At 48.4% G+C, this 23,849-nt stretch overlaps 2 protein-coding genes across 10 annotated transcripts in view; one reads left to right on the forward strand and one right to left on the reverse strand.

Moving 5' to 3' along the window:
• Window positions 1-4,978, reverse strand: part of CDC25C (cell division cycle 25C) — a 33,601-nt gene extending 28,623 nt beyond the window's left edge. For 6 of the 8 annotated variants that reach the window (XM_051843424.3, XM_051843425.3, XM_008255087.5 and 3 more), the window contains exons 1-6: window positions 4,746-4,953; window positions 4,134-4,361; window positions 3,337-3,431; window positions 2,187-2,232; window positions 395-428; window positions 190-279 (exon numbers count right to left, since the gene is read on the reverse strand). In XM_051843424.3, the coding sequence (XP_051699384.1) occupies window positions 190-279; window positions 395-428; window positions 2,187-2,232; window positions 3,337-3,431; window positions 4,134-4,327 (459 nt within the window). In that variant the 5' untranslated portion in view covers window positions 4,328-4,361; window positions 4,746-4,953. Of the gene's footprint in view, window positions 1-189; window positions 280-394; window positions 429-2,186; window positions 2,233-3,336; window positions 3,432-4,133; window positions 4,362-4,745 lie in introns of all 8 variants that reach the window. The other 2 variants (XM_051843423.3, XM_008255084.5) reach the window with 2 other exon arrangements.
• A 5,066-nt stretch (window positions 4,979-10,044) lies between these two features.
• FAM53C (family with sequence similarity 53 member C) lies at window positions 10,045-21,956 on the forward strand. 2 transcript variants are annotated; one of them, XM_002710236.6, is made up of 5 exons: window positions 10,045-10,521; window positions 13,670-13,901; window positions 14,294-14,351; window positions 17,266-18,050; window positions 18,915-21,956. In XM_002710236.6, exons 2-5 carry the CDS (start codon window positions 13,824-13,826, stop codon window positions 19,170-19,172), a joined length of 1,179 nt encoding a protein of 392 aa, XP_002710282.2. In that variant the 5' UTR covers window positions 10,045-10,521; window positions 13,670-13,823; the 3' UTR covers window positions 19,173-21,956. The 2 variants fall into 2 exon arrangements, with proteins under 2 accessions (XP_002710282.2, XP_008253305.2); XM_008255083.5 differs by lacking the exon at window positions 13,670-13,901 and adding an exon at window positions 16,215-16,346 and having other exon boundaries at window positions 10,385-10,521.
• Window positions 21,957-23,849: the final 1,893 nt, after the last annotated feature.

The raw sequence follows: 23,849 nt of genomic DNA on the forward strand, positions 1-23,849 counted from the left end.
TTGAGCTAGGTTTCTCTTCTAGGACCAAACCTCAATGAGAAAGAAAAAAAAAAAAAAAACTAAATGTTTCCCTGTACTGATTCAGTTGGCTTATCTAGCATATGAACTGCTCCACATCTCACAATGATACCAATGAGTTGCTTCACTCAAAGAAATGCTAATGCATTTAGGTTTCCATTAAACACTCACATTTTCTTGATTTGTAGATGAGGTACACACTGCATCTTTCTTTCTGCGGCCATGGCCCAAAGCATTTGGAGTGCTACAAAGAAGCTGCGCCTAAAAGAGATTGCTTGCCGAGAACATCCAGAACGCCCAAGCCACAGGTGAGTTGGAAACCCTTTGCCTCCCATCTGAGAAACTAACTCAAACCCAAAAAGGAGGTGCTACTTACTGGGCTGCTTTTCAAAGGGCACTGGTGGTGATTCCTGCAAATGAAAGCCAATTACCAGTCAAAGTAAGCCCCAAATACTCTGTTTATTCTTCAGCAAGATGGGGGCAGCCTATCTTGTCTTTCTTCCATTCTAGGAGCCTTATTCCTACTTGCCATTCCTAGTTGATCCAATAATACACAGCGTATTCTCTATGGTAAACATTGTGTCTCCAGTAACATGTTGAGACTAAGGCCTTCATTTCACTTGTGTAGGCATTTATAGAGATAAGCACCAAAGATGAGTGAGTTTATCTTACATCTTCTGTAGACATGATTTACAATTTACTAATTTTCCAGCATTGACTACTGGGAGCTAATTTTTCTTTATGTCTATCCTTCAATTTCTATCCTTCCAGTCTGTAAATGATTACAACATTTAAAGCAATTCAAAGAAAATGCATGCAATACAAATGAAAATTTCACAAATATTGATGAAAACAGTCATGGAAAGACTTCTCTAGTGCACTGAAGTACTACCTAATTCACCTACACATCAAAGGATAAAGTTCTAAGAATAAAATGGTCAAGGAGAAAATTTACAGTAAGTTTAAGAAGGGCTGACCTAAAATTTGCCCCCTGAGTATTCTATGAACATTTTAGGTTTTCCAACAAGGAATCCATAATAGTAATAGTAGCAAACAGATCAAACTACTTGGTATGTGTGAGACACAAATTTTCATTTAACCCAAACAATAGCTGTTTATGAGAAGTGCATTAATTACCTTCATGCTGCAAATAAATAAATGAAGACCTAATGAAGTTAAGAAACTTGTCAGAGTCAGCTGGTGTAGCAGTAAATCACCAGAATATAGATAATCTGATTCCAAAGCCTGTATTCTGTTCTTCAAATTTCTTTTCAAATACAGTTGAGAGTCAGAGAGAGAGAGAGAGAGAGACAGAGAAAGCATGCACTGCCATCTGCTAGTTTATTTCATAAATGCCCATGGTGAGGAGAGGCTGGGAACTCAATCCAGGCATCCCATGTGGGTGGCAGGAACCTAACCACATGAGTCATCAATGCCGCTTCCCAGGTTCTGCAGCAGCAACAAGCTGAAATCAATAGTTGGAGCCAAGTGTAACCCAGATACTCAGATATGAGATCTGGAAGTTTTAACTGGTATCTTTACCTCTAGGTAAAATGCCCACCCTACCCCTATACCCCCACCTTTGTGTGTGTGTGTGTTTTCCCAAGCACATAAGTAGGGAGTTGGTTCAGAAGTGGAGCAGCCGGGACTCCAATCGGCGCCCATATAGAATGCCAGTACTACAGGGAGTGGCTTTACCCACTAGGCCACAGCGCCAGCCCCAATCCCTGTTCTTTTTTTCTTTTTTAAGATTTATTTATTTATTTGAAAGGCAGAGTTACAGAGTGCCATAGCTGGTAAAGCCTCCGCCTGCAGTGCTGCACCCATTTGGGAGCTGGTTTGTATCACAGCTGCTCCTCTTCTGATCCAGCTCTCTGCTATGGCCTGCAAAAGCAGTAGAAGATGGCCCAAGTCCTTGGGCCCCTGCACCCGTGTGGGAGACCTGGAAGAAGCTCCTGGCTCCTGGCTTCAGATAGATGCAGTTCCGGCTGCTACAGCCATCTGAGGAGTGAACCCGTGGATGGGAGATCTCTCTCTCTGCTTCTGCCTCTCTGTAACTCTTTCAAATAAACAAATCTTTAAAAACAAACAAACAAACAAACAAAAAAATCCTTTGAGCAGCACTGAATGGCTTTAGCATGGGGTTCATTTAGCAAAAATGAACTTACATCCCAGCTAACTGTACTTCCTGAGGTTCTGAAGAATCCATGTAACCTGCAATTAGACATAAAGAATCTGTAAGAGGCATTATTCTTATCCATGCATCTGTTTTTTCCTTCAGAGTTTCTCCTTTACCAGTAAGTTACGTTAATTTCAAAACCTGAACTTAGCTTTTGGACATAAAACCTCTTGACTGGTACCCATTTCATAGTAAAAAGTACCGAGGTACAAGGTACAAATTCATGAAAGTTTAAGGATTTACAGGTGTCACTGAAAAAAAAATTGCTGGTGGCCGGCGCCGTGGCTCAATAGGCTAATCCTCCACCTTGCGGCGCCGGCACACCGGGTTCTAGTCCCGGTCGGGGCGCCGGATTCTGTCCCGGTTGCCCCTCTTCCAGGCCAGCTCTCTGCTGTGGCCAGGGAGTGCAGTGGAGGATGGCCCAGGTGCTTGGGCCCTGCACCCCATGGGAGACCAGGAAAAGCACCTGGATCCTGGCTCCTGCCATCGGATCAGCGCGGTGCGCCGGCTGCAGCGGCGGCCATTGGAGGGTGAACCAACGGCGCAGGAAGACCTTTCTCTCTCTGTCTCTCTCTCTCACTGTCCACTCTGCCTGTCAAAAAATAAAAAAAAAAAAAAAATAAAAAAAAAAAAAAAATTGCTGGTAATACTGCACTATGTTAACATACAGAAAATTTTTTCATGAATAGAAATGAAAGCTATCACTCAGGAAATTTGAAATTAGAAGAAATTCTAGAATGATTGATTAATGAACCATTCCTTTTGTGCACAGACCTATAAACACACATAAGAATTAAATGGAAAAGTATTTATGTTGGTTTCTTTGCCTCAGCTGAGATTACACCAGGGCACAAAACTTCTCAGGTCCTAACTATTAGGCTTTCATTCCCACCATTAATCAGTCAATAAAATATATTCCTTTTTGTCTAACAGCTTCAAATACAAAGTGACTTCTTTTAGTGTTATTATCTTCCTCTGTTGGCCTCATCATTCTTATCAAACCCCCCTAGTTATCCAGAAAATTCAACTCTTTAGAGGGGATCTCTAACCTACTTTCTCTGATTTCTAAATCTAATCTACTACCCTGTTCTCTCCCATAAAAGTTACTGGTCCACTTGAGGTCTCGAGCTTCTCCCTACCGGTTTCATCAAGTTCTGCAGAAGTGGTGAGCTGAGTGGCAAACATCTCCCCATTGCTAAGATTCGAAAGATCAAGGCAACGTTTTGGGGTTTCTCTGTTGAGACATAACAGTACATTAAGATCCCTGTTAGATCGTAATATCCTTAAAAGGCAAAGGTCATTTGAAACACCTTTAATGTCTATAACATGAGCTGAACAGTGTCGAAACACGAGTTAACCTAGTTGATTTTTGGAAATATCTCAGACTGGGCGGAGAAAAATCTCCCACATTTTCTTGACTCCAATAATCAGTACCACATTATCTCTTCATCAACATAATGAGACAGTATCACTCTATTTTTATGGGGCTCAACTTTATTTACAAAGGGATTTCTTTACCTCATCATGTCCTCTGTGCTGTGCACCATGAACACACAGATTTGGTTTCTTCTTGAAATCTGCTACACTTCTGTTTGGTAGCCAAGGTATCACGACATGGTATGGCCAGAAGTACAAGACCACCACAGCCAATATTACCAGAAATAAAGTGAACAGCTCACATAATGATATGGAGTTTTCCCAGATATCACATTATTTGACTCTTACCAGAACCCAGGAAGACAGGAAGAGATTATTAGTTCCATGCAACAGAAAAGTAGTCTGAGATTCAAAAGGGTCAGAGCAGAGCTGAGACTCCAATGTTGATCTTTGAGCCAGGATAATTTAAAAAACAAAACACACACACACACACACACACACACACACACTTGTTTAGAGAAGTCAAGGATATAAGCTTTAAGAATAAAGGTGGATTTACCCAGACAAAACGCTGAGATTTGCAGAATCACCAAGCAGTCTGTCCCCTGGAGTTCTCGGGAGCTCTGGACAGAGGGTAAAGGAATTGTCTCTCTCCAAGAGCAGGTGTAGCATCTTCCTCTGATTGGACCTAAAACTGGGGCCTGAGCCAAAGCTCCCCTCCTCTCTCGTGGACGAAAAGAGATCTGCAGCCATGGTCTCGGAGCTCTCACCAAGGAAAAGGCGAAACCTAGCGAGAAGAGGACGTCGCTCCTGTAAGTGCAGCGCAGCCCCTTCCGATTCCAACCCCCTCAGGTCTGCAGTCAAGGGGACCGGAGCCGCACCAGGGGCATCCCCAAAGGGCGGATCACAGCCTCGCTCGACGCCTAAGGCACTGGCCCGAAGCGGCGGGGCTTTTGCGTCAGAGCCTGCACTTACTGAGAGGCAACCTCAGGACTTTAACCGCGGAATACAGACAGACCTTCCACCTGCTCAGAGCCACACAACTGGACACTCCTACCTGGAAGGGGCTCAGCTCTCCCAAGTCATGGCAATGCCCATTCCGTCCTCTGAACTAATCGAGGGGACAATGAGGTCCTGGGCACTCTGTGGCGGAGACAGCGGCCAAATTTACCTCACGTTTGTAGTCTGACAACGGCCTTCGGGAGAAAGTGGGTAGCGGTCGGACACGAGCGAAGACTCGAGCAGAATGAAAGGACGCGGTTCACCAGCTTGAAATTCCGCTTGTCCACTGCGTAGGCCAGGGTCGGGCTTCGCCGCCCCTCAGGTCAGAAAGCCAGCGCTAGAGCCTCTGGACAAGCCCATCAACAGCCGCGGGTCTCGACCATTCAAACCTTCCGCCCTCCCACTAACCTATCCCTGCTGGCCTCCAAGACGCGTCAGCCAATCTCCGCGCGCCCGCCCACATCCTGGTAGCCAATCTTTTGGCTCGTACCTCACCCGGGGGGCGTGAGCAGGTTCCGGAAGTGGGGCAAAACATGCCCCACCCCTGGAGCCAGAGCAGGATGGCGAGTGGTGCACTAGCGTCGAGCAAGCTTGTGAATAGGCTCCGCCCCGCAGGGAGCCTGACGCACCACTGGCTCTCCCTCTGGCCAATCGCCACACCTTCTCTGTACTTTCCCTTTGCCCCGCCCCGCCAACCCCGGGAGATTTAAATTGCTCCTCGTTAACCACCACCATTTGCTAGGATATTAGAAGAGATAATTAGGAGTGTGAGGGTGTTTTAAGCATTATTTTTTCCTTGCTTTTCTTGCGTCGTTATGGGACCTTTCCGTCTTAGTTTTGCTAGCTTTCCTCTGAGGACCAGGCATTTGCTGCGGGGTGGCAGGTGGAGGTGTGAGCAGGTGTGTGTGTTTATGCTAAGCAAGATAGGTGCCTTCCAAGGAGCTTCCGTTGTCCGGTGTCCCTTTGAGAGCGCAGCAGCTCACAGTCGATAATTATGTGGGTAAAAAGAAATTGCTTCTCAGGGAAAGTAAGGAAATTGAATCATCCAGGCACAATCCATCCTTATCACAGTGCAAAAGATCTTTAGAAATCTGAACACTGACTAGTTGAAATTTTTTAATACTGGGAAGATGCTTCTTAATAATTGGGTGGTTTATAGATGAGATTTGTCATGACTCTTGGGTAATGGAGGTGTCCATCATATTAGGGTTTCCTAAAATTTAGTTTTGCCTTCTAATCATCTGGAGATCCTGTCAAAATGCAGAGTCTGTTCAGCAGGGCTGCATTGTGTCCCAAGATCCTGCACTTTAAACAAATGCCCAGCTGATGTTGAGGCACTTGGACTTGGGACCATACTTAGGTAAGGGATTATGCTATACTCGTCACACTTCAGTGTGTATTTAGAATGGCTCATATTAAAAAAAAGCTTTATAAGCTTATAAAAGCTGTTTAAAATGCAGGCCCCAAAAAAGATGTTGCCACAGGTGTAGTGTGGGGACCAGGTATTATCAAGACCTAACCACCTCACCCCAGGGTACTACCCATACAGATGGCTCACAGACCCCACTTTGAGAAATAAAAGTCAGAAATGCAAACGTTATCTTTGAGATGCAGTAAGTCAGCAATACAACTTATATTGACCTCAGGATCTTGGTGATGGTAGTGAATGAGCAGTGCAGACTAGTCAGATGAGTTTTATTTTAACTTTTTCATCTGTGGAGCCTGCTTCCCCAGAAAGGAGGTTTGTGAACAGTCTTTGTCCTCCAGGACAGAGGTGCTGAGTGTGGGAGTCAGCACAAAGCCTTACTCTACCAAATGAGCTGGAAAATCAGGCAGGAATTAAGAGTGTGTGCATTGATTTCTGCTTCGATGTATTTTAAAGGGAAGTCAAATTTTGTCTTTTGTATCTTGACTTCTGAGGGGATTGGAATATATCTAATTTACACTTCCCAGAAGAAAGAACATCAGGATAGTAAGAAGCTAGGTGTTTAGACTGACATGAAGATGAAGATGTACTTTTTCTGTTAGATAGAGGATATTGATCTTATGTCATTCCCAGAAATTACTATCTAGGCTCCCGATTCACTGTGATAAGCAGTGAGCTGTGTCTCTTCATGTTGACCTCAGTGTGACCCATATTTGTTATTGCCAGGCCACAGTGACAGCCAGGGCTTCACCTTCAAACCTCAAACAAGAACAGAAGGTACAGCCATTGCTCCTCAGATATCCAGATTAGGTAATGGAGAAGGACCTACACACCTGGGACCCCTACCCACCTCCGGCCAATCTCTACAGGGCAGGGTGTCACTACTGCTTACTTCCATGAGTGATGGACTGAGTTCTGCCTCTCCCCACTTTGAAGAGGTTTAATTTTCCCTGGGTGAAAAGGGAGCGTCCGCACGAATGCATCTGCCTCTGACTTTGCTACCTTTGTAGGCAGGGAATGGAGCGACCCCTCAAGCCAATGGATTCTTCCCTTTGGAGGACTTCCTGGATGACTAGCACCAGGCCCTGGAAACCTCATTGAATTTGCATGGACACCAGAAGGGGGCCCAGGAAGCATACTCTGCTGAAACTCTTTGGAGCAAGATCACAGGTGGGGTCTGATCCATGAGGGAATAATTAAGATTGGACTCCGGGGCTGGCGTTGTGGCATAGCTGGTTAAGGTGCTGCCTATGACACTGGCATCCCATATAGATGCTGGTGGTTTATGTCCCAGCTGCTCCATTTCCTTTCCAGCTCCCTGCTATGTGCCTGGGAGGGCAGTGGAGGATGGCCCAAATGCTTAGGCCCCTGCACCCACACGGGAGATCTGGAGGAAGCTTCTGGTGCCTGGCTCAGCCCGGTGACCATTTGGGGAGTGAACTGGCTGTTGGGGGATCTCTCTCTCACTCACTCTCCCTGTAACTTTATCAAATAAATAAAAATAGCTATTTCAAAAAATTAAAAAATGTAGAGATGCAATGACTTTGAATAGCCCTTGTTTCTACTGTTAACACTTTTTTGTGTGTGTGTGTGCAAATTGTTGAACCCTTTACTTAGTATAGAGTTGGTCTTCTGTGTATAAAGTTAACTGAAAATGGATCTTAGTGGAGAATTGGACTGGGAGTGAGAGAGGGAAGAGGAGGAGGGTGGCAGTGTGGGTATGGTGGGAAGAATCACTATCCTACAGTTGCACTTTTGAAATGCATGATGTTTGTATTTCTTCAATAAAAGGCTTATTGGGGAAAGAATAAAAAGATTGGATTCCAAGTAGTAGCCTAAAAGTGAAGAATAAAGGGGGGGGGGGCGCAGGAAGAAAAATAGTAGGACATCAGTAAAAAAAATGTTGAGAACAAAAGGTGGCAGAAAGACATTTAATTGTGGGCAGGAGTGTTGAGTGTTAGGCTGTGGTGGGGGGGAGGCAGTGAATTATTTTATACTTGAAGGATGTAGCCTTCCTTTGAAAAGAGGCCTGAGATGTCACTTGCAGGGATTTTCTTTTCTTAAGCATCATAATTTCTTTCAGTGTTTTGCAAATGAGCCAATGCCACCTTAACTTCTTTTACTCAACCATTTAACTTTAGTAAGCAAGGTTAATAATAAAAAGGGGAACAGCCTAGTGGTGAAAGGCAGGGCTTCAGAGCCTTGGACTGCTTCTTGAGACTACTTTTGCCTACCCATGAGCAGTCCGTTAACTTCTCCGGCTCTTTCATCTGTGAAATAAGGAGTTGTGTTTTTTTTTTTTTTTCGTTTGGTGATTGCATGCAAAAATGAGAATACATGTTTGAAGTACGTTGCATGGTATCTGGCACATCCTATGTGTGCAGTCACAGAAACCACCTCCCCTACACTTCATGGCCCTGCCTCTGCCCCTTCTCCTTTGCTAACGGGGATGTACAGTGCAAGGCAAATGTGTCCACTGCCACTTTCTCGGCTGATACCTCGCTTTCCCTTTACTCTTCCTTTTCAGTTTGCAGATTCGGTTGCTTCTGCTTGTCTCCTTTCCTGGCTCAGCAAGCAAGATTCCCCACCACTGGCTCTGCTTTCTTGCTGATCAAAGCTTTTACCTGTCCCAGGTTTGAGTAGGGCTGAAAATATTTACGGAAAACATAGGTCTCTCGGGGAACTTGCTGCCGAGTGTTAATAATGAACATGACCTGCATTACTATTAATTTCCAATCAATGTTAACAGAAATCTAGACAGCAGTGTTTGGCCTGGTAGCTAAGGAGTGCACCTCAGATACAAGGTACAGGGTTCAGTACTTACCTCTGGCTCCTGACTCTAGCTTCCTGCTAATTCAGACCATGGGAGGCACTGGAGATGCCTCACATAACTGGGTTCCTGCCACTCTTGTAGGAGAGCTGAGTGGAGTTCTGGTTTTTGACTTTTTGGTTCAGCCCTAACAATTGTAGTCATTTGGGAAGGAAACCAGGGATGGGAATACTTGCTCTCACTCTTGTTCTTCTCTCTCAAATAATTAAAAAATTAAAAAAAAAAAAAAAAAAAAAACACTAAAAGTAAAACACTGCCCTACAAAGAACTCATAATCCAAAGGTGTTATTTCAAACCTTTTTTTCCCATTTTTTTGCTTGTCTTTCTAAACCGTTTTTTAAATTTTTTAATTTACTTTTATTTGATTTGAAAGGCAGAGTGACAGAAAGAAAAATACCCTTCATCCAATGGTTCACTCCCCAAATGGCAGCAACTGCCGTTGTTTGGGCCAGGCTGAAGCCAGGACCCAGAAACTCCATCCGGGTCTCCTGCGTGGGTGGCAGGAACCGAAGCACTTAAGCCATCACCTGCTGCTGCCCCAGGGTGGGCCTCCCGTACGGGGTGTGGGAGTCCCAGCTGGAGCTACCTACCTGCCCCTCTCTGCGCCATCCTTGATGTTGAGACTGAAATCTACCTAACAGCCAGAAACCACCTAACCAACCTATTAACGCATACATTCAGTTTCTTAAAAAAAAAAAAAAAAAAAAAAAACTTTGCTGGGGTGGTGATAATGATGGAGACTTTAATAAAAGGTGGTTTCCTCGAGGAACATAGCGCAGCCAACATCTTCTCCCATCTGCCCGTTTCCACGCTCCCTGTCTTAAGGAAAGTGGTCCAGCTGTAACCACCGTGCTCCCCCGCTCCCCCCTCCCCCGCAAGCCACTGAACCGCCTATGATGTCATAATCACAATCCCATTACCTCATCCTGCTGAGGGGGGCATAGCGGGAGGGGAGGGAGTGAACGGCCCTGGGCCCTCCTTAGCTCTGCAAAGTGTGCTGGGTAAGGGCAAACTATAGAACCAAGCGGGAACGTCCCCGCAACCGTTCTAAGGGCTGGATTTATAAGGTTCGAGCCGATCCGGTATCTGGAAGAGCGGCTCCTGGGACTCGGAGCAGGCCCTAATCGGCGCTTGGACTACACTTCCCAGCAGCCTTCGCGCCCAGGACTGGTCCTTTGCTGGGGGAAGGGGGATTCCTCCAGAGAAGTAGCCGTGGAGGGCGGGGCAAGAGAGCAGGTGAGAGGCACCGTGGCTAATTCTATCACCGGACCGGACCGAGTGGGAGGCTGCAGTTGAGCCGCTGTGGGAATGGAGGGCAGGGATGATGGCTTTGTTTACCTTCGTCCGACATGGCCTCCCCCGCGGATTTGAAGATATGCCTCCAACTGGGCCCATCCATTTTCACCGATATTTTGGAGGGGGTGACTCGTTACTGAAGAAGCATCCCCTGTCCCTGAATCAAAGTGCCAGGCTCGTTTCCGACAGCGCTGTCGGAGGAAGACTTTAAGAGACAAGCGACGCTGGGTCTGGGCCTCCGCGGGTGGTTCCAGTGATTCCGCGAACCGGAATCATCCCCCCACGCTCCTTAGGGGCTAGTTGGTTCGCGCCGGCGCCTTTTAAGGGCACCGTGGGGCGAACGGAGCGCTCAGAGCTGCTCCGGCCGCGGCCCTGGGAACTGGAGGAGCCGCGGTAGGTGGCGGAGGGCAGGTGGCGCTGGGGCCTCGGGGCGGGCACCTCGACCGTCCCTCCCTCCTTCCCTCTTTCCCCTCCCCCAGCCCAGCCGCCCGCGCGGCCCGGCCTCGCAGGCCGCCTCCGCGGGGAGAGCACGGGACCCGGTGGGGGAGGGGGTGGCGGAGTGCTAAGTCCCAGACCCTCCCCATCCCTTGCGTTCTGAGTTCGCCTCCCGCGAACAGATGATGGGCCTGGAGTGGGAAGAGGCGGGCGACAACCCCCCTGAGCGAGGCCTGGCGCCCCCCCCCAGGGGCCCCGGATGCCCCAAGCCCCACCCCGCGGGGACATGCAGGGCAACAGAGGGAGAGGTGGAAGATTGGGGTGGGGGGGGCAAGCCTTTTGCTTCTTCATCGGTGGGGGGAGGGGTGCTCCCCACTTGTCACTCCTATCTCCACCACACCATATGGAGGAAGAGCAGTCAGGTTCCCCCACTTACCTGTTAGTGCACCTCCCTGTCTCCCTCGTGTTTTCCTTCTGTCTCCCCCAGAGGAGTGGGCTGAGACCTGGGCGAAGGTCTCCGGGGATTTGAGTCTCGCCTCCCCCCTGGCCTGACCTGGTCCTGGGCTGCCCAGGTTTTAGCACAGCCTCAGCATCCCTCAGGCTCGGGTGTCAGGGGTTCTGCCAACCAGTAGGCCATGGGCTGGGGGATTTGATCTTTGTTTTGGGGGAGCTGGTGGTGAGGAGGGAAAGCCTGGTCTGAGAGTTGGGCCCGGTTGCAGGGAGGGCGCAGCGGCCTGCTGCTCGGCGCAGGGCTGAGCCCTGTGCCAGTTGTTAAGCTGAGAAGTTTTAACTTGTTCAGTGAATGTTCAGGACTGTCCCTAGCCCCCAGATACACAAAATGGAAGGGGAAGGAAGGCGGCAGGCAGGAGAGGGCTTCTTGCACTTTTTTCAGTGCCTGCTTGAGAAAGAGGAGGCCCCTCGTGGAGCTGGTTTGCCTTCTTTTGTGTCCTGGTTTGATTCCTTATGGCTTCCGTTCTGTTCCCCCTCTCAGCCTGGCCTGTTTTAGGAGACTCAGGCCGAGAGTATCAGTTGCGTGCTGGTAGTTGCATTGTTCCAGTTACCGCTGTGTGTGGCCACATCCCAACAATTAAAATGCAGAAAAACACAAAATCACTCTCTTCACTTGATCCTAGCGAGGGCTGCAAGTTCGCTGTTTGTCCAAATGCCTCATGAAAAGCTTGAAAGAGTTTGCTTCACTCCCTGCGCCTCGTGGCTGGGCAGCCTGAGGCCTGGGGTCTCTGGGGTAAAAGCCTGCAATTAGGTTCCCTCTCTGGTTTATGTTTTAGGGCAGAGTTGAGAAACCAAGAGCAGAAGTGATAGAAGCTTGAGCTTCTCTCACAAGAAGTGAGGGAGCTCTCAGGAAGCAGGAACTTTGTCCGGGCGTTAAGAATAATTATGCATGAAAACGATAGTTAGCTCTGATGGTGACTGACTTCTGCACCTTTCTTCCAAGGAACTCAAGTACAGCCAAGCCTCTTTCTCTGCTCTTCCTGGTGGCCTCCCTCTGAGGCAGGCATGGGGCAGAGATAATTCTAGCTCACAGGCAGAGTGATCTGCCCCCAAGGTCACAGAAGGAAGAGCCCTCTCCCGGGTCCCTTGGTGTGCAGTGAGGGTCCGAAAGACCCCATCTTCTTCCTAATGGTAGCATCACTCTAGGCATTCTGCAGCTTTGACGAGCAGTCCACAGGAGGGATGAGAAACAGCATTCTACATGGACTTCTGGTGTTACAGGCCAGATGGCGTGCCTGTGCATATTTTGATATTTCTTATGTTGTTCCTGTGCTGTGTTAAGGTTATTCTGCCCATTTTACATATGGGTAAACCGAAGTCAAGCAATGTTCAGCGATTTGCCTAAACTATCTGCAAACCTGATTACGATTTAGATTTCCTGATTGATTGTTCTCTCTGTAGCGAATGCCACGTATATCCTCTGGTGAGCTGTCTGCTGGCTCGCCATTTGTGGGAACAGGCAGAACAGAATCCAGACACCGTGTTCACCTCCCCTTTCCCTGGAGCAGGGTCCTTCAGGCAGTTGTGTGGGCCTGAAGCCTGTTTGTTGATAGTTTGGCTCTATCAGAAACTGAGCACCTCGATTAATTCTATTTATGGTCTTTAAGTAAGATCAGGTAACAAATTTAGTTGAACAAAGTCATGGACTTTTTTAACATCTATAGAATTGAAATGTAGTTGGAATTGTCCTGACCATTTCCTTACCTCCTTCTCATTTTGCAAATAGCTATTGGAAAATATTGTTTAGCTGGTCAGTCTCTTGGGAGGATATAAAATCCCATTTTCTCTGATTTCAAGCAGAAAGTTGTGCCTACAACCACTGCTCCTCCCTCTTCTCTATTTCTGTTTCTGTAATGTCATAGAAGGGTCCCTCTTTTTGCTTATGACTGGAAGGTAAAGAAAATATTGGGGGAACAGTGTGAGGAGCAGCAGTTAACGTCAGTTCTTCAGACGCCCACATCCCATATCGGAGTGCCTGGTTTGCGTCCCGGCTTCTACATTTTCAGTCCAGTTTCTTGATAATGAGCGCTCTGGGAGGCAGCAGATGCAGGCTTGAGAAGTTGGGTCCCTGCCACCCGTGTGGGAGACCTGGATTGAGTTCTGGGTTCCTGGCTTCAACTTGTCCTAGACCTGCATTTTGCCAACGTTTGAGGAGTAAACCAGTAGATAGAAGATCTCTGTCTCTGTCTCTGCCTTTCAAATAAAATGAAAATAAATTTTACTTTTTTTTTTATAAATAAAAAAAATATTGGGCTGGTCAGGTTGGAAATAACTATTTGGGCATTCTCTGTCTCACTGTTTTTTAAGTGGCACTGGAACTCTAGGAGAAGCAGCAGCGCTTGAACCAGGTTAGGAGTGCAAATAGGTTTCAACTTGCTCATCAACTCCAGTTTACTTGACTGGATAGCTGGAGTGCTAAGTTCAGAATGTTTCTGAGGCTGTGTTTAGGCTTAACAGGAAAGAGCTGTGACCAGTTAAAGATGTCTGCCAGAGGCCTGGCGTAAGGGGTGCTGTGGTATGTGTGCCATGCGTTTTCCATCTCTGGACCAGGTACATCTCTAATATCGCTTGGGGCTGGTCCCTCTGTAATTGGCAGACTCAGCAGGCATGACTGGCGAGGGAAGTCCCAATGGTGCTAGAATGGTGCTGCAGTGGCAGAAGACGGCTCACGAGTGAGGTCTCTGGAAGAACAACAGGGAAGACATCCATCATTTGCTCCAAAGTGTGCAAGTCAGATCCTGGGGAGAATCATGATAACCCTGATCACTGAGCAGCTACAGAAGCAGACTCTGGATGAGCTGAAATGCACACGCTTCAGCATCAGTCTGGTAAAAGACCAGTCTTCCTGCTTCTCCACGACCCCCTCCCCCTTTTTTCTGAGGCTGTTTGTTGCTATTACTTTACCCTCGTCCTGTGTTGTATGAATCATGGTGTTTGTACTGGAAGAGCCCACCAAGGGCTCAAAACCCAGCTCAAAAGGAAGGGGGCAGGGATTTTTCCACCACTAGAGAAGGGACCCCAAACATGGGTGGAGAAGGGTTTGAGGTGTTGATGGATGTGAATTATTTTACTCACTAACTTTGGGAAGACGAGAGGAAGAACACACTTAGGAGTCCCTAACATTCTGCTAGCCCGATTATCGCAGGGGAGAACTGAAGAGGGCTTCCTAGACTCAGTGTGTTCTGAACCCGCGTCATGATCCATGTTCTCTCTCTCTCAGCCTTTGCCTGATCATGCAGACATCTCCAACTGTGGGAACCCTTTCCAGCTTGTGTCTGGTAAGGCACTGTGTGTGTGTGTGTGTGTGTGTTTGCTTGCTCACGCCTCTGTGCACACATTTCTTTCATTGGTTTCCAGTGACCAGGGTTACCTAGCCTACCTCTAGAACTTTGTTTCAGGGTCACCTTCTGAGATTGGCACTTGTCTCCATTTTACTGACCCAGCATAAGGTTTACCTATTCAGTTTGCTTTGATTCTAGCCTTGTGGGGACTGTTATAATCAATTTTTTTGGCTAGCTTGTATATTCACATGGTTTGTAGATTTAAAAATAACAGAAAAGGTATTCTGAGGAAAGTCTCCCTTCCTCCCTCTGCTATCCCCTACCCACTCAGCTCCTGCCACCTCCCTAAAAGAGATTCCTATTACTAGTTTCTTGTATATTCCACTAGAATTTTTCTTTTTGTTAGAATTTTTTTTAATTTATCTACTTAGGGGTGGGTGGGTGGTGCAGCCACACTGGAATACCCACATCTTGTATCAGAGTGCCTGGTTCAAGTCCTGGCTCTGCCTTCTAATGTGCACCCTGAGAGGCAGCAGGTGATAGCTCAAGTTCTTGGGTCCTTGCCATTCAGGTGGAGACCTGGATTAAGTTCCTGGCTCCTGGCCTCAGCTTGCCTCAGCCCTGGCTGCTGTGGCCATTTGGGAAGTAAGCCAGTGGTTGGAAGATCTTTCTGTATCTGTCTGTCTCTCTCTTTCTGCCTTACTAAATAGATTCTTTTAAAAATCTGATATAATTTGTAAGTTATTTATTTTCATTTTATTTGAAAGGCAGAGAGACAGAGACAGAGACAGTGAGAAGTTCCATATGCTGATTTAGTCCCCAGATGCCCACAATAGGCAGGAGCCCTAAACCCAATCCAGATCTCCCATGTGGGTCGCAGGCACTCAGGTATCTGAGCCATCACCTGCTGCCTCCCAGGGTGTGTATTAACAGGAAGTTGGATTGGAAGCAAAGGACCCAGGACTCAAACCAGGTACTCTGTTATGGGATATGGGCACCCCAAGCAGCAGTGTAACTACTGCACCAAACACCCATCCCTGGAATTCCCTTATACAAATACAAGTTAATAAAAGTATGTATACTTATCACCACTTTTTTTCTATGCAAAGGGTTGCATACTATATAGCAATCTGGTTTTTTTGTTGTTGTTTTTGTCTTCACTACAATATACCCAGGAGTCTGTCAGTGTGCTGAACAGTTCCTTGTTTTATGTAACTGCATATAATTACCTTGCCTGGATATACCATAATTTAACCAGCCTCCTATTGATGTACCTTTAGGTTATTTACCATCTTTTGGTATGACACACAGAACTCATGCATAGGTCATTTTTTTTTTAATCTTTTTTTTTTTTTTTTTTTTTGACAGGCAGAGTGGATAGTGAGAGAGAGAGACAGAGAGAAAGGTCTTCCTTTTTGCCGTTGGTTCACCCTCCAATGGCCGCCACAGCTGGCGCACTGCGGCCGGCGTACCGCGCTGATCTGAAGGCAGGAGCCAGGTGCTTCTCCTGGTCTCCCATGGGGTGCAGGGCCCTAGCACTTGGGCCATCCTCCACTGCCTTCCCGGGCCACAGCAGAGAGCTGGCCTGGAAGAGGGGCAACCGGGACAGAATCTGGCGCCCCGACCAGGACTAGAATCCGGTGTGCCTGTGCCGCTAGGTGGAGGATTAGCCTATTGAGCCGCGGCGGCATAGGTCATTTTTAACATGTGAGCATCTATCTGAGGTACAAATTCCTAGTTATGAGATAATCAAAGGGTCTCTGATTGTGAGAATATTTAGATAAAGGCATCACTAGTAGACAACCAGAACTTTCTAACCTGTGCTGCTGGGCTGTTCTACATCTTGTTGCCTTTTCTTAGATACCTGGCAAAGGGAGTTGGTTGGCAAAAGGATCTTCATGCAGTCTCTTCCTCCTATTTATTAAATACGAGCTGAGAGCCAGATGTTGGGCCACCAGTTAGGGGGAAGAACTGTTGACCAAGTAGAATCAGGTACGAGTTTTGCCATGATCAAGTCTGAGTATATAAACTTGTTGTTTGCTCCAAATATCCAGCCCATGCAGAATTCTAGCCAGCTAGCCAGGGGACTTTGGAGCAGGCTGTTTGTCCCTTAATGAGCTATATGACAAAAGTCACCATTTTGGTTGGAATGCAGTAAGTTAGAATCATATCTTTCGTCATATCCCCTTCTCCCCTTGGTCCCTCCATCCATTTGGATATGAGAGAAGGCCTAGGAAAAGGGAACCAGAGTATGTGGCTGGCCAGACAGAAAGGAGTGTGAACAACATGAAGTATTAAGGCCTCCCAAGCCCCGGTTCCACTGTCAGAGGCCTCCCCTACCTTGTTTGCCCTCCTTAGGAATAAAAGTGATCTCTTACCTGCTTGATTACCTCTTACTTCCTGGCAGCCCTAACTCATGTTTGGTGCTGTTGACACATGAGAAGGGAAAGGTCAACGAAGGAGAGCATAGGGCTGCTTTTCAGAAGCCAGGGCTGGGGCCGGGAGCAAGGGGCAGCGTTGGCAAACAGGGCCAGGTAGAGTGGTGTGAGGGGTGGCAGGGACGCACAGGGACTTGTTTCTCTTGTTCTACCTTTGGGATGAAATGGCAGGTAGAATATGAAATATGTTTTGATTCCTCACAATGGGGCACTGCAACACAATGATTAAGAATCCTAGCTGAGACATCAGACGGTCCTGGGTTTGACTGGGGTTTGCTGGGGTGGTTTGATGGCTGGGTGATTTGGACAAATCACTGTGCTACTCTCATATGTGAAATGGGAATTGTCATAGTATCTACCCCGTGCGATTTTGGGACATACGTAAAGTGCTCACTACATTGTGTGGCACTTGGTAAGCTCTTCCAAGGGATGTTGGCTATCGCTAATGTTATCTTCACTCTGAATACTTGCAGAAGGTGCTTCCTGGAGGGGCCTGCCCCACTGTTCCTGTGCTGAGTTCCAGGACAGCCTCAGCTTCAGCTACCACCCCTCAGGCTTGAGCCTGCACCTCAGACCACCAAGCCGGGGAAACTCCCCACAGGAGCAACCTCTCTCCCAAGTCCTAAGCCCTGAGCCCCCAGACCCAGAGAAGCTTCCTGTGCCCCCTGCCCCTCCATCCAAAAGGCACTGCCGCTCACTCTCAGTGCCCGTGGACCTGTCTCGCTGGCAGCCGGTGTGGCGGCCCGCCCCCTCCAAGCTGTGGACTCCCATCAAGCATCGGGGCAGTGGTGGAGGGGGTGGGCCGCAGGTGCCTCACCAGAGCCCCCCAAAGCGGGTCTCCAGCCTCAGGTTCCTCCAAGCTCCCAGTGCCTCTTCTCAATGTGCCCCAACCCACAGGCCCTACAGCCCTCCTTTCTTCAGCTTGGCCCTGGCCCAAGATTCTTCTCGACCCTGCGCTGCCTCCCCTCAGAGTGGCTCCTGGGAGAGTGATGCCGAGTCCCTCTCGCCTTGCCCACCCCAGCGCCGCTTCTCGCTGTCACCCAGCCTGGGCCCACAGGCAAGCCGCTTCTTGCCCTCCGCCCGGAGCTCCCCTGCATCCTCCCCGGAGCTGCCCTGGCGACCTCGAGGTCTGCGCAACCTTCCCCGAAGCCGATCACAGCCTTGCGATTTGGATGCCCGCAAAACTGGGGTCAAGCGGCGGCATGAGGAGGACCCCCGGCGGCTGCGGCCTTCCTTGGACTTTGACAAGATGAATCAGGTGGGGCCGATGAGAGAGACTAGGGGAGCTGGGATGGGAGCTGGGGGGACTGTGTTCTGTTCCCACTTGTGAGCTGCCCTCCTGGCAGGGCCTCCCCAGGAGTTCTTTGCTGAGCTTTTGCTAGGGAGACCCATTTTGCTGATTTGCCTAACACTGTCCCATTTGGGTACTGGAAGTCCCCTGTTCTGGGGGACTCTTCAGTCCTTGAGGTTCCAGAGAAACTGGGATGAGACCTATGTTAAATCTTCCGGCAAGGATCCCACATTGGCCTGCTAGAGGGACCTTCTTTCCTCTCTGGATGCATAGGCCAAAGACGTCCCATTGCAGTGCCCTGCTGCTCCTCATACTCGAGGCTGGTCTTGCCACTTGCCCTTCGCTGTTTCAAGTGGGTCCGTGAGGGCTTGCGCAAGATGGGCTGCTGCATCGCTTGTCTGTTCGATCAGTGGTGCTTGACTTGCTCGCGTGAGCACAGTTGTTGTATGTACTTGCCCACCTTTTTTCGTATGCTTTTTTTTCTAGACCACTGAGTCACTTTCAGAATTTACTCGTACAGTCATCCAGTCAGCAGGCATTTAGTAAATACCTACTGTATACTGGGCACTCACTGCTGAGGAGGTGATGCTTCTGCCTGCATATCCATGAATGTTTGTGCTTGAATCTGGTGGATTCTGTGGACAATTTGAGAAATGTGTATGGAACACTAACCTTGTTAGGTTTTATTAGAAGGTTTACAAACCTCACACTAAAGCCTAGGTTTCCTGCTTTCTAGTGTAACTGATAGCGACACTTTGAAATATATCTTAGAGTGCTCTGGGAAGTCGGTGTCTTTGTTAGAAGTTCTGAACTCTGTTGTTTGTTTGGCAGAAACCATACTCAGGAGGCCTCTCTCTCCAAGAAACAGCCCGGGAAGGCAGCAGCATCTCTCCACCGTGGTTCATGGCCTGCAGCCCCCCGCCCCTCTCCGCTTCCTGCAGCCCCACTGGGGGTTCCTCCCAGGTGCTGAGTGAAAGCGAAGAGGAGGAGGAGGGGGCCGTCCGGTGGGGGCGGCAGGCGTTGAGCAAGCGGACACTGTGCCAGCAGGACTTTGGGGACCTGGACTTGAACCTGATTGAGGAGAACTAAAACCGAGAGGCTGCTTCCTGGGGCCACACAGACTGATTCTCTTATGGCTACTAACAAGTGTCGAGGCCCCGAGGCTGGGAGTCCAGCCTGGGAATGGGGGTGAGTGGAGGGCTCCGACTCAGGGCAGCCGGAAATCTTCTCACTCCAGCAAGCTCGACCATGCCAAGAGACTGGCCGGGACAAGATAAACGGAGCTGGTGGCGGGAGGGACAGCCCCAGAGCAGACCCTTCCCATGGCGGCCCTGAGTGTGAGTATCCCTGCCACCAAGAGAGCAATGGGCAGGGAAGGAAGGGGTCTGCTGACCCCACCTCGGGGAATTTCACTAGCCCCTTTGCTTCAAAGGGCACTTGTGTCTTAGAATTTGGCCAGGGTGGGGGGTTCAGCCTCCATGGAGAAACTGTGTGAGAGTGTGTGTGCATGGGAGTGTACTTGAGCAATGGTGTGTTTGCGTAGCCTTAGGGAAGGAAGGCGACAGCTCCTTAACAGCAGAGCATCGTGACACCCCCAGAAGCTTGAGTTTTTGTAGGACAGTGGGCTTGTTCAGGGAGGCGAGCGGAGGGCTCCACGTTTTCCTTTTTTCTAAATAGCTCTGGAACCAGGCTTGTAGTCCATAGCATCACTGGCTCTGCACGGGATTCTGTGTTGGGGTACAGCAGGGTGTTTTAAGTGCTCTGATCTCAGCGAATGGTCTTTTCCTCAACCCCAGCCCCTCCCCACTAGGTAGATGTAGTATTGCAGGCTGCAGGGGGTTGCCATGTATAATCTGAGCTGGCCTTTTTTCTCACCAGATTGTCTAGGCTGTGTACAGCCTGCCTCTCTTGCTCTCATGTGCAAGCACACGTGGACAACTGAGGCAGGGTTGAAGGGCTCCACCTCTCTCTTCTCTTCGGAGGGAACCCTTTCTCTTTTCCCCCTCACCCGCCGACATCCCAGATCAGAGCCAAGGTAGGAAGGCCCTATACTGGTCCTTCTCCTGTACTGCAGCAGCAGAACTGACATTCAGTCCCTGCAGACAGAGGAGCACTCACTCCAGCCCTGCCCTTTGGAAGCAGACCGCTGGGAAACCTATTCTTACAAGATCTGGGCCCAGCCTCTTCTGTAACCTGCTTGAGAAGGAGGAAAGGGTGTTCAGCATTTAATAGTTTGCTTGTCTTCCACTTCTGCCAGGAAATGTTTATTTGCCTCTAATTGGCCCTGAGGGACTGCAGGGAGGTAGGGGCTCACTGAGGGATTGGCTGAGGATGTGTAAAGCGGAGGCTGTGAGAAGCAGTTGGGAGTTTGTTGTTGTTGGACTGAATTTCCTTTTTTGTTTCTCACCCACTACTTGAGCCAGGGCAGCAGGTTCCAGTGGCCACAGCGATGGGCTCAAGGACAGGAGGTACTTTGGTAGGGCTGGCACCAGGAGAAAAGCATACAAAAGCTGCTGTCGGAGTAGTTTGTGGGGCATTGTCCAGCTTTGGTTAGACCCAGCATGGCCAAATTGGACTTGCCCTTCCTGTTTATTGCAAGAAGGGCATTTTTCTCTTCATTTTTTCAGGATATCTTAGGACCCAATTCCTCAAGGTAGGGAAGATGACCAAGGTCTGTGTTTTCTTCCTCATGGAATTGAACCTGACGTTTTCTGGGTCTCCCACATGTCGGATAGGAGCATCAGTGAGGCTTCAGCCTCCTCACCTGCACGCCAGAGGGGTGGCCGTGTCTTCTTGAGCTTCTAGCCCCCAGAGGTTCCGCCCTTCTAGGGCTCCTCCCCTTCTCCTGGCTGGTGACCACGTGTTGCCCCCTGGCTACCAGGTCCTTAGGGACCTGCGGGAGGCTCTCTGGAGGACCCAGGGAAGCTGTGAGCCCAGGAGTTGCCCGTCCTTGGTTGCATCCCTCTCGTGGCTCCTCTTCGTTGGGCCATAATTTCCCTGGTGCCAGCTTCTTTTCCTCCTGGGCCATCCTCATCCCTGGGCCCTCTGCTGCAGATTGGCTGTGCCAGCTTCCAGCAGGCCACTGGCAATGCCAATGGGGTCTCTGTAGGCCCTAAACTGAAGAAGTGAGGGCAATAATTCTGCCTCCATCAGGGCTTCCCCAAAGTCCTGGAGCACCATCCTTAGGGGAGGAGGTCTACAGTTACTGTGTTGTAATAACTATTACTTTAAGTCTGGAAAGTTAAACTAGTCAGAACTATCATCTGCTTCCCAATCTAGGCACCTGTGGCCCTGGAGCAAGCCTTTTCAAGAAGTGGTTCATTTTGCTTTACACAGTAGATCTGTTTAAACAGTTCTGTGTAAACCAAATGCTGTTTTTGATGCATTTGGACTGCTGACCATTTAAAAGCAGCCTATGATTGCTTCTTTTGTAAAGCAAGCAACTTCCCTCTACTCTAGCTGTTTTGACTATTTGGATTTCACATCTTGGGCTCACCCAGAGCGGTGCACACCTCCAGGGCTTGTGGCTGACGCTGGGTAGACGTCTGCATCTGTGCTGTGTGTGTGTGGCGTGGCTGGCCAGTAGGTGAGTATTCCTGCGTGTGTGAGTGAAGCCACTCCCAGGCTGGTGCTCTCCTCCTGTGCCCGGTGACTGCCCAGTGGCAGCCCCAGCTGCCCTTCACTCCCACCTGCTGCCAAAGTCCCTATGCTAATGGGATTACAAATACAAAAAGTGGAAAAAAAATTTTCGTAAACTTTGTTTTATATTAAAAAAAAATCCATAAGTCTGTGTGTGTTAAACATGAGGTTCTGCCTCTGTGGCTGTGTTTGAAAAAATAAAGTTTTATTAGAATAATCCATTTTCCCAAGCAATCTTGTGTACTACAGTGTCTTCTTCCCTTCCCCATAAAGAAAGGCAAGGAGGAAGCAGGGAAAAGGCCAGCTACTTGTTCTAGCTCTTTTCTCTAAAGAGGGTGGCAAATCTTTTTTTCTGCCAAGGACTATTTGCATATTTATAACATCACTTTGTGGGCCATACAACATTATCAGCTTGAAAATGACCCTGCTTAACTGAATTTTGAGTCCTGCCTGTGGCTGCCTTGGCAGGACCAGACTACATGATTTTGCAGGTTCTATATGGCCTGTGGGCCAGATGTTCCCCACCCTCGCTCTGTGACATGGCTGAACCTTTTCAAAAAGGCCAGTATCTGATCTCTAGGCCATTTGCCAGCCACACCAGATTGTATCCTATGGCCCAGGTTTCTGCGAAGGCCTCAGTTATTTCTGACAGTATGCTTTTGTCTCCTCCTTCCTGGCAGTCATACCGGTCCCCTTTTCCTTGCTGTCATTCTCATTTCCAGCAGGTTGAAATACATTCCAGCCCCCTGAGGAATGCTTGGTGGTGTGGTCAGGAAGTTGCCTAGATTACTTTGTAGACTTTGAGAGGCAGGGGGAAGACAGGGGTGGGAGGTGACCAGGAATCTCTTCCTTTCTTAAGAGTTTTCAAATGTTGCGTCCAAGAGAGATGAAGATTGTTATCAGGATTCAGATTCTGAAGACCTACTCAATTTGTCCATCCTAAAAATACTGCTTTTGGAAAATTAGCCTTGCAGCAAAGCCTCTCTTTTGTCCTAGGAGAGAGGGTATTTTCCCTAAAGCTTCAATTTAGAGTCCTCATTTGCTGAAAAAAGCTATGTGGCTCACTCTTACTCTCTCTTTAGACCTTTCTATTTCACCCTTTCTTCTCCCTGTGTTAGCATTCTTCCAAATGTGCGGGTGAAATGTAGTTGCTTAGAGATCCAGGCGGGAGTCTCTGTCCCTAAGGCTCAGCCTTTCCTTACCAGTTGTGACGTTGACTTGCCAGACAGCAAGAAGAGTCAAATTGCTTAGCCTACGTCCTAGTTTCCTGCTTCAAATTGGTGGCACTCATGGAATACCAATGAAGTGTGCAGGAGGGCAGGATTGGCTTGAGTACCTGCGGCAGGAACATGTGTAAAACTACAATTTGAGAGTGGGGACTTGCTACCCGCCTAGGAAGTGAAGGGAGGGTCTGCAGGATGGATTAGGGCAACTGATGGGTGGTTCAAACTTAAAATTAGTTTTTCACTTTATTTAAAGCCAAGGTTTTGTTTTACCTGTTGCTTGAGCTAGGGGGTAAAGTTTGAACATCTAAAATGAATTTAACCCCCCCCCCCACTTCCCTTTCTTTTGAATTGTTATAGTTGGGTATTTTTAGTGTTTATTTTCTGGGAAACCTAGAGTAATTTCATTTTTCATTCCTGAAGTCTTGCTAGCACAGGAAAGTAGACTCCATGAGGGCAAGGGTTTTGTTTTATTTGGTGTTGTGTCTCAACACTTTGAAAAGTTCCTGGCACATGAGAAGTGCCTGCCCTGTTTGTTGAATGAATTTCCCCTTTGCCCTTCCTGTCCCTCAGCTTCAGCACATGTCTGCCTTTGGTGTGGGGAGAAACCAGCCTTCCACAGTGGGGCAGTAATTCAAGCCCTGCATAGGAGAAAGTCCCAGAAGTTTTTACAGAATTTTTATAGAAAAGCTGTAAAGGCAGATGTATCCTGTATGACTCCATCCTTTCCCCCTTCTTACTAACTACCACTACTGGGCTGTATGCTTTAAGAAGTTTCTCTCAGCCCAGAAAGTTATTCTGAATCAGGCCTCAGGTTAGCTGCGGGAGACAGAAAAAAAAAAAAAAAAAAAAGGAATACAGAAGGAATGCTTCCTTGGTGCTCCACAGGGTTGGTCCTAAAATG

This window comes from Oryctolagus cuniculus, chromosome 6 (assembly GCF_051225735.1).
Source record: "Oryctolagus cuniculus isolate XC-2025 breed Fujian yellow rabbit chromosome 6, ASM5122573v1, whole genome shotgun sequence".
Classification (NCBI taxonomy): Eukaryota; Metazoa; Chordata; class Mammalia; order Lagomorpha; family Leporidae; genus Oryctolagus; species Oryctolagus cuniculus.